At 39.2% G+C, this 12671-nt stretch overlaps 1 protein-coding gene across 1 annotated transcript in view; it reads left to right on the forward strand.

Annotated features, from left to right (window-relative positions):
* Positions 1-12671, forward strand: part of LOC145781704 (aldo-keto reductase family 1 member B1-like) — a 36434-nt gene that overhangs the window by 11664 nt on the left and 12099 nt on the right. Inside the window, exons 3-4 of the mRNA XM_082593374.1 lie at positions 5710-5826; positions 6785-6862. Of these exons, the coding sequence (XP_082449500.1) occupies positions 5710-5826; positions 6785-6862 (195 nt within the window). The remainder of the gene's footprint in view (positions 1-5709; positions 5827-6784; positions 6863-12671) is intronic.

The following is a 12671-nucleotide window of genomic DNA, read 5'->3' on the forward strand; positions in this document are numbered from 1 at the left end:
TCGTTTTTATGTCGATTCGATGTTGTCGGACATTGAATCGTTGTTAAAAAGGAGAACTTAGTTAGTTGACATCAATGGGGAAACATTTTTTGATCATATTTTGCAAAAATTATGCTTCTTTCAGTATATTAATGTCTTTTAGTAATGTACATCATTGAAATAGCTAAAACCTCAATTGCTAAGGCAACAGGGATCAGATGTCAGTAGATGTAACAGAAAATATATTTCGCACTGGCTAGTGCATCGTCAATTCTGATAAAGGGCAGTTAGCCTAAAGCCTACAAGTAATGTTTTAATCATTGAAATACTTATTTCATTACCTTGCCGTCATCGTCAACACATGTCGAACGTTGTTTTTCGTTGCTAAAAAGAATTCTAGGGGAGTGGCGAACTTCTATAAAATCGGCCACATTGGAGACACTCGTGCGAGTGTTGTTTGAATAGTACTGGATTACAATCCCGATAAAGCAGTTATTGCGTGGTGCAACGATCAGGGCCGGATTTACCAGTAGGCAGAGTAGGCAGTTGCCTAGGGCGGCAAATTATTGGGGGCGGCAAAATATACGAATATATTACATTGATAATACTGCACGTGAATATAATAATTCACAACTTAATAAATATGTTATCACATCACACACATTTATAAACAGTGCGGCAAGTCATGTATGGCAAGTCATCGCCCCTAGAGTACTTCACACTTGGTTGGCTGTCAACAATATGTGCTGCTTAGCACTTCTTTTAGTTATCTGTCTCGCTTAGTATGGAGGACTAGGCTTTGTCTGTCCAATTTTTATTAATCTTTGTTCGGTTTGTTTCACTGTTAGTAAATTTGAAGGAGCCTAGAAAAAATGTTTTTAGTCAATGTTAGGTTGATGGAAAAGTTGCAGGCCATTTTGTGTACTTGCCTTGATGCTTAAAGTATGTAAACAAGCCAAAAAGTAAGACTAGTATACGAAAAAACTTTAGTTTCATGAAGTTTTATAAAAACGGCGGCATTGAGGACAAATGAGAACAAGTGCCTGTGTTGTATCGAAAAATCGAAAATCACCATCGCAAAATTTTTTTTGGAGGCGGCACTTTCTCATCTGCCTAGGGCAGCACTTAGGCTAAATCCGGCCCTGGCAACGATTCTATTGTAGGACGTCGCCCAGGCCCAGACTTCAACAACGCTAAGTGATCATTTTAGCAATGTTGCAAGTTTAATTCTATTTGCTGGTGTTATCGTTATTTTTATTTTGGCCTTCAAGCACGCAGATTTGGCCGCCGAGAAGGAGCTCCCGGTAGGCCACGATGGCTGCCGAAAAAAAAAACGAGTTTTAAGGCCTGTACTGTGTTGCAAAACTTTGTGCCGTAAATATTATTTTGAGACAAAAATGAAAGATTATAATTAGGCTTCTTGCTTATGAGGCAGCAATTCAGGTAACATCTCCCAATTGTTGCAACCAGAGCAGTGTCTTCATATCAGGGTCTATGAGATTCACATGTTCTTCAGGTCGAAACACTGGACAGTGATTTATGATGTGCTGTGCTGTTTGACAGTCACCACAAATACAGGCTGGCGAGTTGCTTAAAAATTAGGCTTAAAGCGAATAGCAGAAATTGTTATATTGCAAAATGTGCAGTAGGTTACATGACTTTAAAAGGGCACCATTGCCCCCCCTGCCCCTCCATCTGCAAAAAATTTGAGGGCAGGGGGGGCATTCGCCCCCCCTGCCCCCCCACTTCCGGCGCCCCTGGACATAGCTGACCACTTAGGCCAGCAAGCCAAGAAGATGGACATTGGCCAACTACTTTCCGAATTAGTCTCCAATGTTGCGCTGAGCCCTTTACATGAGTTGACAGCCAGGTGGATAATGACGACTTTTCGGCGAAAGAAGAATTTATCAATCTCGAATGAACGAAGCGTTGAAATTTGATTTCAAGGGGAAAGGCTTGGATTGGAACCCTTCTGGTTTGGCAGACTCCAGGACGCACCAACATTATAGCGACACTGCACTAAATATCCTGAGATCTTTTTCAACAACGTATCGCTGTGAACAAAGATTTTCAACTGTCTTGGGAATGAAGACAAAGAAGCGCAATCGCCTGGATGTCGAAAGCGACACAAGAATCGCCCTCAGTACCACAAAGCCCAGGATCACAAAGCTGGCGGCTGAAGTCCAGGTCCAAACTTCCCATTGAATGTTTACCACGCATGGTCATCTTGTAGGCTATTCAGCATTGTATTGCATTTTGATTGTCATAGTTAGCCCTTTGAAATACGTAGCAATAAACACTTTTGTTTTTGAAAATTGAATCTTGGGGGTAATTGGCTCACTTAAGGGCGGAGATTAGAGTAACAGCCAAAAAAAGGTTGAAAACGACTGAATTTAGCTGTTCATTCTTTAACTTGGATCTAATTTAAACAAAAATTAAGTCTTAAAAGTTGCCCACCTAGTTTCAAACTAGGGGGGCAAAGAAAGGGCTAGGGGGGCAAGCAAAAGGACTAGGTGGGCAAGTGCCCACCTAGTTTATATATGAAAAGATGCTATGCCCCCCCCCCCTAAACAAACTATAAATATTTAAAAAAATCCAAATTTTTTAAAAATTATACATGTTTAATTTTCAACCCTGGACTGATTGCTCTTGTTTAATGTTTATGTATGATGCATTCTTAAAGATCTGCTGTAGGTTACTGCATTGTTTATTGGCAGGGCCGTTGACAGGATTTCTCGGGCCCGGTACCCATTTGTTTTCGGGCCCCCTTCATCCACAATGTTATGAATATAATAATATCAGGTTGTGTAGAAACGTTTGTTGATGTACTGTTAAAATGAAGATGACACATGTCGTTCAAAGTAGAAAATTAAGAGGAATGTCATTTATATATTCTCAAAGATTTGTTGTATCCACGAATTTCCCCAACTGTGCAATTACGCATTAGGGATTTCTCCATAAACCGCAAAATCCTTGCTCTCAATCACGATCTTCGTCAGTCTGTTTAAAATTGTTGGAGTTTTCGGCTAAAATTAATTCTTTGTAAAGTAGCCCTAGGAGAGTAAAACATTTGGGGGGGGGGCAAACATAATTTGCCCAAATTTTGTCTTGGCGTATATATTTTCAAAAATACTAAATTACTCACAATCTCTGAGAGTCATCAACTTGGCCATGTACGAAACACAAGCAAAAAAAAAGTATATACAACAAGGCTGAACTTACTTTAATCTACTTTCATAGACCTGTCTGTGTCCCATTTAAATAAACCATCAAATTAAAACATTCTTGTGTATCATAAAAAAATATTCAATATTAAGCCTAACTGGATTCAAAAAAATTTGAACTGAGACTTCAGCAATAACTGGATAACAATAATTGCTGAATATTCATGTCACCAGATTATATGAAAATCTCCAGCCCAACTTCAATAAAAGGCTTGACCAAAAGTAGCTCAATCTTTTCAATTCAAAGATTCAATATTTGTACATTTGCATTGAAAAAAACTAAAATGACAATCCGTTTACTTATCAAACCAGTAACATTACTTAATGTCCATGCTGCTTCAAATACTACAGCCTGAAAAGAATTGGACAGTTTACCATGCTATGTGCATCAAACTTCCACCTTTGAACAAAACTAATTTTGATACCAAAAATATTGATATTATATTACAATGAAATAGTCATAGTCAATGTTTTTTCAGAAGATCATTACAAAGATAATCTTACTTCACAATGAAGCAGCTAGGCCTACTCAAATCACAAGCATTGAAGAAAAATCACTCCCGGATAATAACTTCAAACTCAATTGTTGCCACAAAATATAGACATTACCAAAACATGACACAAAAATAGCACTGTTTACATTGCCTGATATATTAACTGCATAAATTGGATGACAAAATAACATAACACGTGTCTTTATATTTGATTGTTATTGCTCTAATACTGTTTTATAGATAGTAAATAGCTGAGCATATCAACCTTGGGAATGGCAAAGACAAACAGCAGTTTATACAAAAAAATTCAATGCTGAAAACAGTTAAACCATAGCTCACAAAAACATGAAATTAAATACAGGAAAATTCGCAAGTTGTTTTCATTTAATATACTTTTTCACTTTGTACATAACTATAGTTAGTGGCCGGGATCAATGCTCACAAAAGTGGTGTATATGTGGCCTCACAACTGTTGATTTATTATTAAAGTTTATAACAAATGCTTATTTTGTATATACAGTATATATATCTAAAAATGATAAGCTATCTTTGTAGTATTTAAGTCAAGTTTTGCGAGCATAGCATAACTCATGGTAAAATTGACTTATCCAATAATTGGATATTTTTACCCAAATATTTTTACGAACAACTACATTAGTAGGATATAGAGAAAAAACAAAAACTTCATAAGCTCACCAGAACCCAGCAAGGTTTCAAAATTCTACCAACGAAGAAATGTAGGCTAGTGTGATGATATTCTAATGAACATCTGTAATAAGCTTATCTCAGCTTGTCGAAGCATTATTTTCTGCAAATACTGAATTGAAACTTAACATTCTGCCCAAATTTTAATACCAAACATAAAAGTTTTCAAAATTGTTGATACTCTGTTTTACATTCAAAGCAAAATGTTTTTTATACAAAATGCAAAACTATAAAGTTACTAAACTGGTAGAATGTTGAAAACTTATGGTAAGAATTGATTTGTCCAAATAACTAGACATTTTTGCCCAAATGATTTATATAATCAACTACATAAGTAGGATATTGAGAAAAAACAAACAATCGCATAAAGTTACCAGTAACCAGTAGGCTTTTAATTTTTACCCATGAAGAAATGCAGCCTACATATTAGTGAATATCAGTAATAAGCTTACCTCTGTTTCCCAACTGTGCTTTTTTACAGTTCTATTTTGCAGTTGTCAAATCGAAACTTATCATTCTGCCCAGATTGCAATACCGCATGCAACAGTTTTCAAAGTCGGTGATAATACATTTACATTCATTGGAAAATATAAATGTATCTCATAAATTACAACAATTATGTAAAGTTTCTAAACAGGTGAGACGTCGAAACATTGTGGTAAGATTGATTTGCCCAAATAACTGGATATTTTTCCCAAATTTGCGACATTTTTTTTCAGCGGGGGAGCGACTGCCCCCCCATCTTCTACGGCTATGAATTGTAGATGCAAGTAGCTAGAAGTGATTACCACCAAAAAATATATATATTCAGAATTAAAGAGTGGGTGAAGAAAAATATTTCGTGTTTTTGAAAAAAAAAATCGTGGTTAGGGAAATCACTAGGCTATACCCGGAAGGGGGCCCGGTACTTTACCATCTGACGGCTGAAGTGGCTGTTTTAATCTCTGGTCGCAATTCCTTTAGATCTGATTATAGTAAGATCTTGATAATGTTTGAAGTCGCGGGGAATCTTTTAAATCCGGGCCCCCTAAATATTCCGGGCCCGGGTCCAAAAGTACCACCTAGACCCCCCTGTCAACGCCCCTGTTTATTGGGACTAACTAATATTGACTATTTTAACTTTTTAAATGCTGGTAGTGTTCTAGAGTCTAGACTAGCCGGAAATTATCCTGTGCACAGCAGAGTTATTGTCCTTTGCTATCTTGAATGTAGTGTACAAAATATGTCAATGAGCTTGAACTGGAAACTAAGAATGCTATTACTTTTTAATTCATAACATAGTTTAACAGCCGGTACTTATTATCCAGCTATGGTGCACCTTTCATGCACCCAAGGATGTTAAACCAGCACTTGTAAGCACACTTCAGAAATTAAACTTGGACTATTTGGATCTCTATCTGATACATTGGCCTATGGGGTTTGTGGTATGTATCACACTTTGGAATATTGTATAGTAGCCTACTCTGCATAATTTCAGTTAAGCTTATTCAAATAGAATTTCTATTTGAATAAACTTAACTGAAGATTATCTAGCTACCAGCTGATCGAAATCGATTGTTAACTGACTCATATGAAAATTGGTTTGTATTGATATTTTTAGGTCAGACTTTGTTAAGCTAAACACAATGCACTATTATCAGTATGCAAATCATAACGAACATGTTTCAGCAGTGAAACTAGGTCACTTCCGTGGGAGTAACAAGAGCCACGCGATTCTGTTTACTTGTATGTTTCAAGTCAACGATCCAGACTCATTTCTAAAGTATTAAAATCAAACTGAAAAATTGGCCTGAACATTGTGAACAAGGAAGCGTTTCGTTGTGAAGAAAGGGGCGTTCTTCCCGGCTATCAGCACAAGGCTGAGCACTCACTAGTACAGCGAGCAGTTGCGATTCGCTAACCATAACGGTGTAGCTTCCACGCTAGCCATTCAGACCATCCAATCAACAATACGGTATGTTTCTCGGCAGCCGACTTGGTACAAATCGGCTGCCGAGAAACATAAGGAAGCGTTTCGTTATCGTTACTAACTGAAAAACTCTCTTGTGAGTTTCCTGCACATTTCCATTTTTATTGGCTTAGTTGGAAACCTACCGGAAAAGGGGCGCGGCGACCTACTGTTTTGATTACATCTGGTCTGGTGGTAGCCTATGTGTTTACTGTTGATTGATTTTGCACATATCCGTTCTTAGTTGGAAACCTACCGTAAAAGGGACGTGACGACCTACTGTTTTGAATACATCTAATCTGGTGTATGTGTTTATTGATTTATTGAACTGCGAAACACGTGCCTATCGCTGTGTTAATACTTCTTGCGACTGCAGGCTGTTGCGAAGCAATTCATTCGTTTGTTACATTTTAGATGATTACATATTTCTACAGAACAATGGAAACTTATTTCCCTTGAATGAAAAAGGAGAGGCCATACCTGACGACACCGACTATGTTGATACTTGGAAGGTGAGTATTTGTAGATATCCTATTTTTAATAAACTGTCCTAGTTTTAATTTTATTGAAACTACGACTCTCTTCATTTTGCTTCAAAGACCTGGCTACTTTAAAGCAAAATAGAGAGTGGGTCCTTCTTCAATTGCCTTGCCTGAACCAGACACCGGCGGCCTCACACCAAATATTCCTATTATATGTTGCATGGCTGATTGTATCTGTCTTGTCGTTCGAGAGAGTTCTAGTTTTAATAAAATCAAAACTAGTAATAATAATATAATATATCATGTTTGTCTTTGCAACAGCATGCACTGCACTAACAGTTGCAAAATGGCAACACCACACAAAGCCGCGAAGGGACATAGTCATTGAGTCAGCTGCTTCCATTATTTTAGCATCAGTTGTGGACTAGAGCAGGGGTGTGCAACCTTTATTACAGAAGGGCCAGATATAAATAACGAGGGGAAACCGCGGGCCGCACGTTTATTTAACATATGATTTCTAGTAGTGGCAGGCACAAAAAAGTAGTTTTTTTGTTATTCATGTTATTCTTATGGATTATTAGGAATTATCTCCTTGCAGAAATAAGTTAAGACGCATAAATTTTTGAAGAAAACTGTTATTCAAATTCATTGTCACACCGTCTTTAAACGAGTTCAGTGAAAAGTTTGCAGCTGGCTTCTTTTCCCGACGGCTTTTTTCCAAATTTACTTTAATGGAAGTGCTCGCAATTCAAGTCCATTTTCCAAGTGTTCGTCTGTCAGAATCGTCCAATAGGGAGATTTCATGACGCCTATTTTAGAAAAAAATTGTTCGCACAAATAGCCTACGTTGAGCCAAAAAGAGCCATTTTTGAAGCCATGGATTTTTTTAAATGTGGAAAGTCATCTTAGTTGAGATGTTTTGCGTAAAAATCGCCAAGATTCATTTCTAAATAACTTACTTTGCTTTAAAATCTGTTTTCTCTTGAAAATCAATCAGTTCAAGTTATATTTGCTGGTGCTTTTTTATTGTCTGTGTTTATTAATGGCGAAGCGAATATACCAAATGAATGTTCATGAGATTTGAAGTCTTTGAAACGTGCCAAATTCATACAATAAATTTTCAAGTTGGTCTGCAAAGTCAGTTTTCTTCTTAGGATGCATTCCATAGTCTCTCAAAGTTGGAAAGTGGAAAGGATTTCCTGTCTGTACGTGAGCTTTCCAGAGCTTTCGAAAGGACGTGGGTTCGACACCGCTTCAGAGCACGCGGCAGTGTCTCGGCGAAGACACTTAGCCTAATGACAAGTCAAACTAAGGGGAGCAGCTGACTAGAAGATTATATGTAACTTCGCTGCTTCTTGTCGTCTGTTGTATTGCATCTGTGATCGCAGTGTACGGTATGTTATCACAATGGGCGCAAATAAAAACACGAATCTTATTATTATTATTATAAGTCGTAATTTGTTCATAATGCCTTTTATGTGACCATACATTTTTACATTCCAAATAATTAAATACAATGGATTAGCAGTGGCCGGTGGGAATTTTCTAGAATGGTTAACAGAAGGTGCAAAATCTACAATAATCCACTCCACAATGAATTGTTCACACGTACCAGACTAAACTAAACTATAAACACGTTTCACGGGCCGCACACAATTGTTACGGCCAATCTCTGTACAAATCAAACGTCATATAAAACCGTTCAAGTCTACTGAATATTACGTCATGGAAGTTGCTAGAAAATGTGCCAAAATTGCACCATCGTTCATAGACTTGTGTCAAACTTGTTTGGACTTGTTTGGGCCTGTTTAAACAGGAAATATTACATCAGCTTTAAACACCTGTTGGAATGACTTCATAATTGTCTTTCATTTATTGCGTCACAGTTACTTTCTACGTGAATTTGAGATATTGATATCTATTCTGGTCATTCGTAAAATGATTGTTTGAAAGTTGGCCGCACATTTAACTGTTGGCTTAGTGCTTGCTAGCTGGACAAAAGTTCCGTCTTTTATCCAAGTAATCTGTTCTGTAGTGACAGTTTTCAGTGGTGTACGCGTTGCACCCCCTCGTTTTCGGTAGCCGTGGGCTAATTTTTACAGAAATACACTTTTTGAAAAGAAGTTCAAGTGTGTGTTTCTTCGGTCATTATATGCAGACGAAAGGATCCGGGAACTTTAAGTTACAATTTTCCCACGAAGAAATTATGGTTTACCGCTGTGACCATAAAAAAATAAAAGACGAAGTTTGTAGTTGGTAGGCTAAGAAGCACTTAGAAGCAAAGAAATAATAAAAGAAGATCTTATTGGTTGGTAGTCTAAAGAAGCAAAGAAAATTAAAGACATTTCTTCTCGGTAGGCAACTGAAGAACTTAAAGCTAAAAAGTAAAGACATTTCTTCTCAGTTTGGTACAGAAGAAAAATAACTTTGACATTTATTGGCAAGAAAGAAGATTAAAGGCAATCCATCTGTGCTTGAAGATTCAAGTGGAAGAATCCAAGCAAGTTTTGTGGACGTTGGGACTTCACATACTCGTACAGCTACGGTATCGTGCATTTAAATTCTTTTTTGTATTTTTACGGTCTTTGCAGTTAAGTTTTTTATAACTACTGTAATTTTGTGTGTTTGTGTAACTTAATTTTTTAATTGTTAAATTTAGCCCTAACATTTAATATGTCTACACTCGGTGGTGACAGGGACTCGACCGCCGTCGACTCGACTGAGTTTAAGCCTGATGATGTTCTTTGCGGTCGGGCAGGCCATTCTGGGGAGGGACCCATTAACGATGAGGCTAAGTCAGTTCGACAGGCCCGGCATCTTAGACGGGATATTTTGACTCAAATTGGGAAACTTTCTGTAGCCCTAGGTTCTTTGAGTGATAAGCAGGAACTGTTAATTTTTCGATCTAACTTATCTACTTTAGAAGAGGAATTACGGCATTTCCATGCTCTCTTGAGTAAAATTTTTAACTCTGCAATCTTAGCAGAACTTCGTGATAGGGTAGATCCCGAATTTAACTCGTTAAAAAATAACTTCGAACAAAAAGAAAGTGAGTTCTCAGATAGGTTGGATGCTGACATACATCCTGAGGATAGCGCCTCAAATGTAAGCACTAGGATGTCTGAGAGCTCGTCACGGATAGTTGCACAAATTAACCTACAGCTAAGACGAGAGGAGCTCCAGATACAAGCCGAGGCCGAAGCGAGAGCTGCTGAGGCCGCCGCGAGAGCTGAGGCCGAAGCAAGAGCTGCTGAGGCCGCCGCGAGAGCTGAGGCCATACGAGCTGAGGCCATCGCGAGAGCTGAGGCCGAAGCGAGAGCTGCTGAGGCCGCCGCGAGAGCTGAGTCCATACGAGCTGAGGCTGCCGCGAGAGCTGAGGCCGAAGCCAGAGCTGCTGAGTTCGCACTCAAAGACGCTCAGTTGAGGGCTGAACAACGTAAAGAGGTAGTTTTAGCCGAATATCGATCAGAGTTGGGCTCCCGGCGTAGCTCTAGGAAGGGCTCTTCTAGGCATTCCAGAAGTGAACATCAATCACAGTTTAATTTACCTAACCTTTTCCAGACGCCTGTTCAATCTGTAAGTGGACCTGTACAATCCACATGTTTTCCAGCTGTTTCAGGAGGTCTCGGGGCCGCGGCTAAGGGTCTTCCGAAGGCTGTAGAGCCAAGGTCTGCAAATTACAACCGAACTCCTCCCCCAGAGCGTACAGGTCACGGGGCCGCCATTAGCAGTAATGCTTTGCCCCCTTCACAGTTTTCAGCGCCGCTAGTTTTTGATCGCCCAGCTACACGTAATTTGGGTGGTTGTGAGAGGCGTATCGCGTCTCCTGATTTTAACGTGTGTGAGGATCGTGATCGGGCTGTGCATGTGACTGAGCCCACTCAGCCCCTTAAGGGATATAGCTTGTCTTCTCCCGCTAAATCGAGTTCTCAACAGCAGGATTGCTTTTTTGAATACCAAAATAGTAGGACGTTCTTCGATAAGGCGGCCTTGATTGGTTACGATGGTAATAATATGCCATTTGTCTTCTTTAAAAATCGTGTTATGGCCTTGATGGCAGCTTCGCCCTTTAAGGGAACTCGTTTGACTTTGTTGCAAGCAGCTTGTGTTAGAACAGCTGCACAAACGATTGCTAATTTGGTTTCTGACACTCCTGGCTTATCAGAGGAAGACAGGATAGAAATGTCGTTAGCTCGCTTGTCCCAACGTTTTGGAGTTCGTGGAGGTCTTTTCGCAGAACCAGAAATTAGAAAGTATCGCTATGGTAGCAAATTGACTTCTATCTCTTCCAGTGATTTGAAAGAGTTTAAAGATGAATTGTCGCAGTGTTTGCTTTACGCGAAAGCTTATGGTCAGCGTGATAAATTAGAAGGACGTTTTGTTTTGGATTTGGCTAAGCGACTCCCGTTTGACGCTAAGCAGCGTTATCTTGACTTTTTAGGTGATCAGTATGGTAGCACTGAGGAACCTACCTTTCAGAGTTTGTTTGAATTTGTAGTACGAGAGGAAACGCGCAAGTCGACTGATTTTAGCATTATGCTAATGGGCGATTCTGGTGAGTCGCAGCAATTTAAAAAGTTTGGCAAAGGAAAATTGCCTTCATGTCCGGTTAGGCAGACGTCGGTAAAACCCCATGATAATGTGATTTCAGGGAGTTCGCAGTACTCGACTGCTGTTGGCGCACCGCGCGGCGGTGTGGCCAGACGTAGTGACATACCGGCATGTTTTTGTTGTTCATCACGTGGTCAAGTTGAATATCATTTTTTGTCTAATTGTAAAGAATTTTTGCGCTTGACACCTAAAGGTCGGAGAGATGTCATTGTGAAAGCTGGCAAATGCTTGAATTGTTTGCGCCAGCATATGGTTAGAGACTGTAATCATGCAAATAACTGTCGTAAGTGTGGACCTACCAACGATAGGAAACACTATTTTCTTCTGCATGATTTTTATGTGACGCCACGTGATTCTCTGGATTTGGTCGGTAAAGATGAGGCTGGTGCCAGAGTTCCTGTGCGTAATGTTAAGATTGGAAATGTTAAAGCAGCCTTTAACCGCGTTACTGCTGCTCGTGTTTTGAATCCAATGACTGGCAAATCGAAGTTGGTGTATTGTCAGCATGATCCTGGTTCGCAGTTGACCTTTGTTTCGAGTGACTTGGTGTGCGAACTTGGTCTTAAACCGTATGATAAAGCGTCGTTTAAAATGGATACTCTGGCTGGTCAGAAACCTACTTGTGCTGAACTTGTTAAACTCAACATTCAGTCGTTAGAGACGAATGAACTGTTTTGTGATATAACTTCGGTGGTTAACCCAGCTTGGGCTGACGATGTTAAGACTTTACCACATAAGCAGAATTTAAGTAGTTTCCGTCATTTTCATGACGTGAATATGTTTCATTTGAATGATTGTAGTACTGTAGATGTACTGATTGGAAACGACAACGCTTATTTGATGTGGGCAAAAGAAGAACGTGTTGGTGAAAATCGCAGTGAACCGCATGCTTTACTCACTCCTCTCGGTTGGTTGGCTTGTGGTGGTAAGTCACCCTTAGTTGAAAGCGTTGCTAAAGTGTGCAGAGTGCAGACGTCTTCAGAGTCGGATGTCATCTCTGGCTTTCAGCGTAAAATTGAGTCTCGTGATATGGAAATAGCAGACCTGAATAAAGTCATTCAGGATTTGACTTTGCAAAATGAAACCTGTGAATTGTCTCGCAATGATAATTTGGCTAGAGAACTTGTCGAACCGAATATTGAGTTGAAAGATGGTCGATTTGAGATACCTGTTCCGTTGAAGGAAGATATTGATCTACCTAACAATTTTGTGTTGGCGTCAGATAGAG

Source organism: Aplidium turbinatum, chromosome 13 (assembly GCF_918807975.1).
Source record: "Aplidium turbinatum chromosome 13, kaAplTurb1.1, whole genome shotgun sequence".
In the NCBI taxonomy this organism is placed as follows: Eukaryota; Metazoa; Chordata; class Ascidiacea; order Aplousobranchia; family Polyclinidae; genus Aplidium; species Aplidium turbinatum.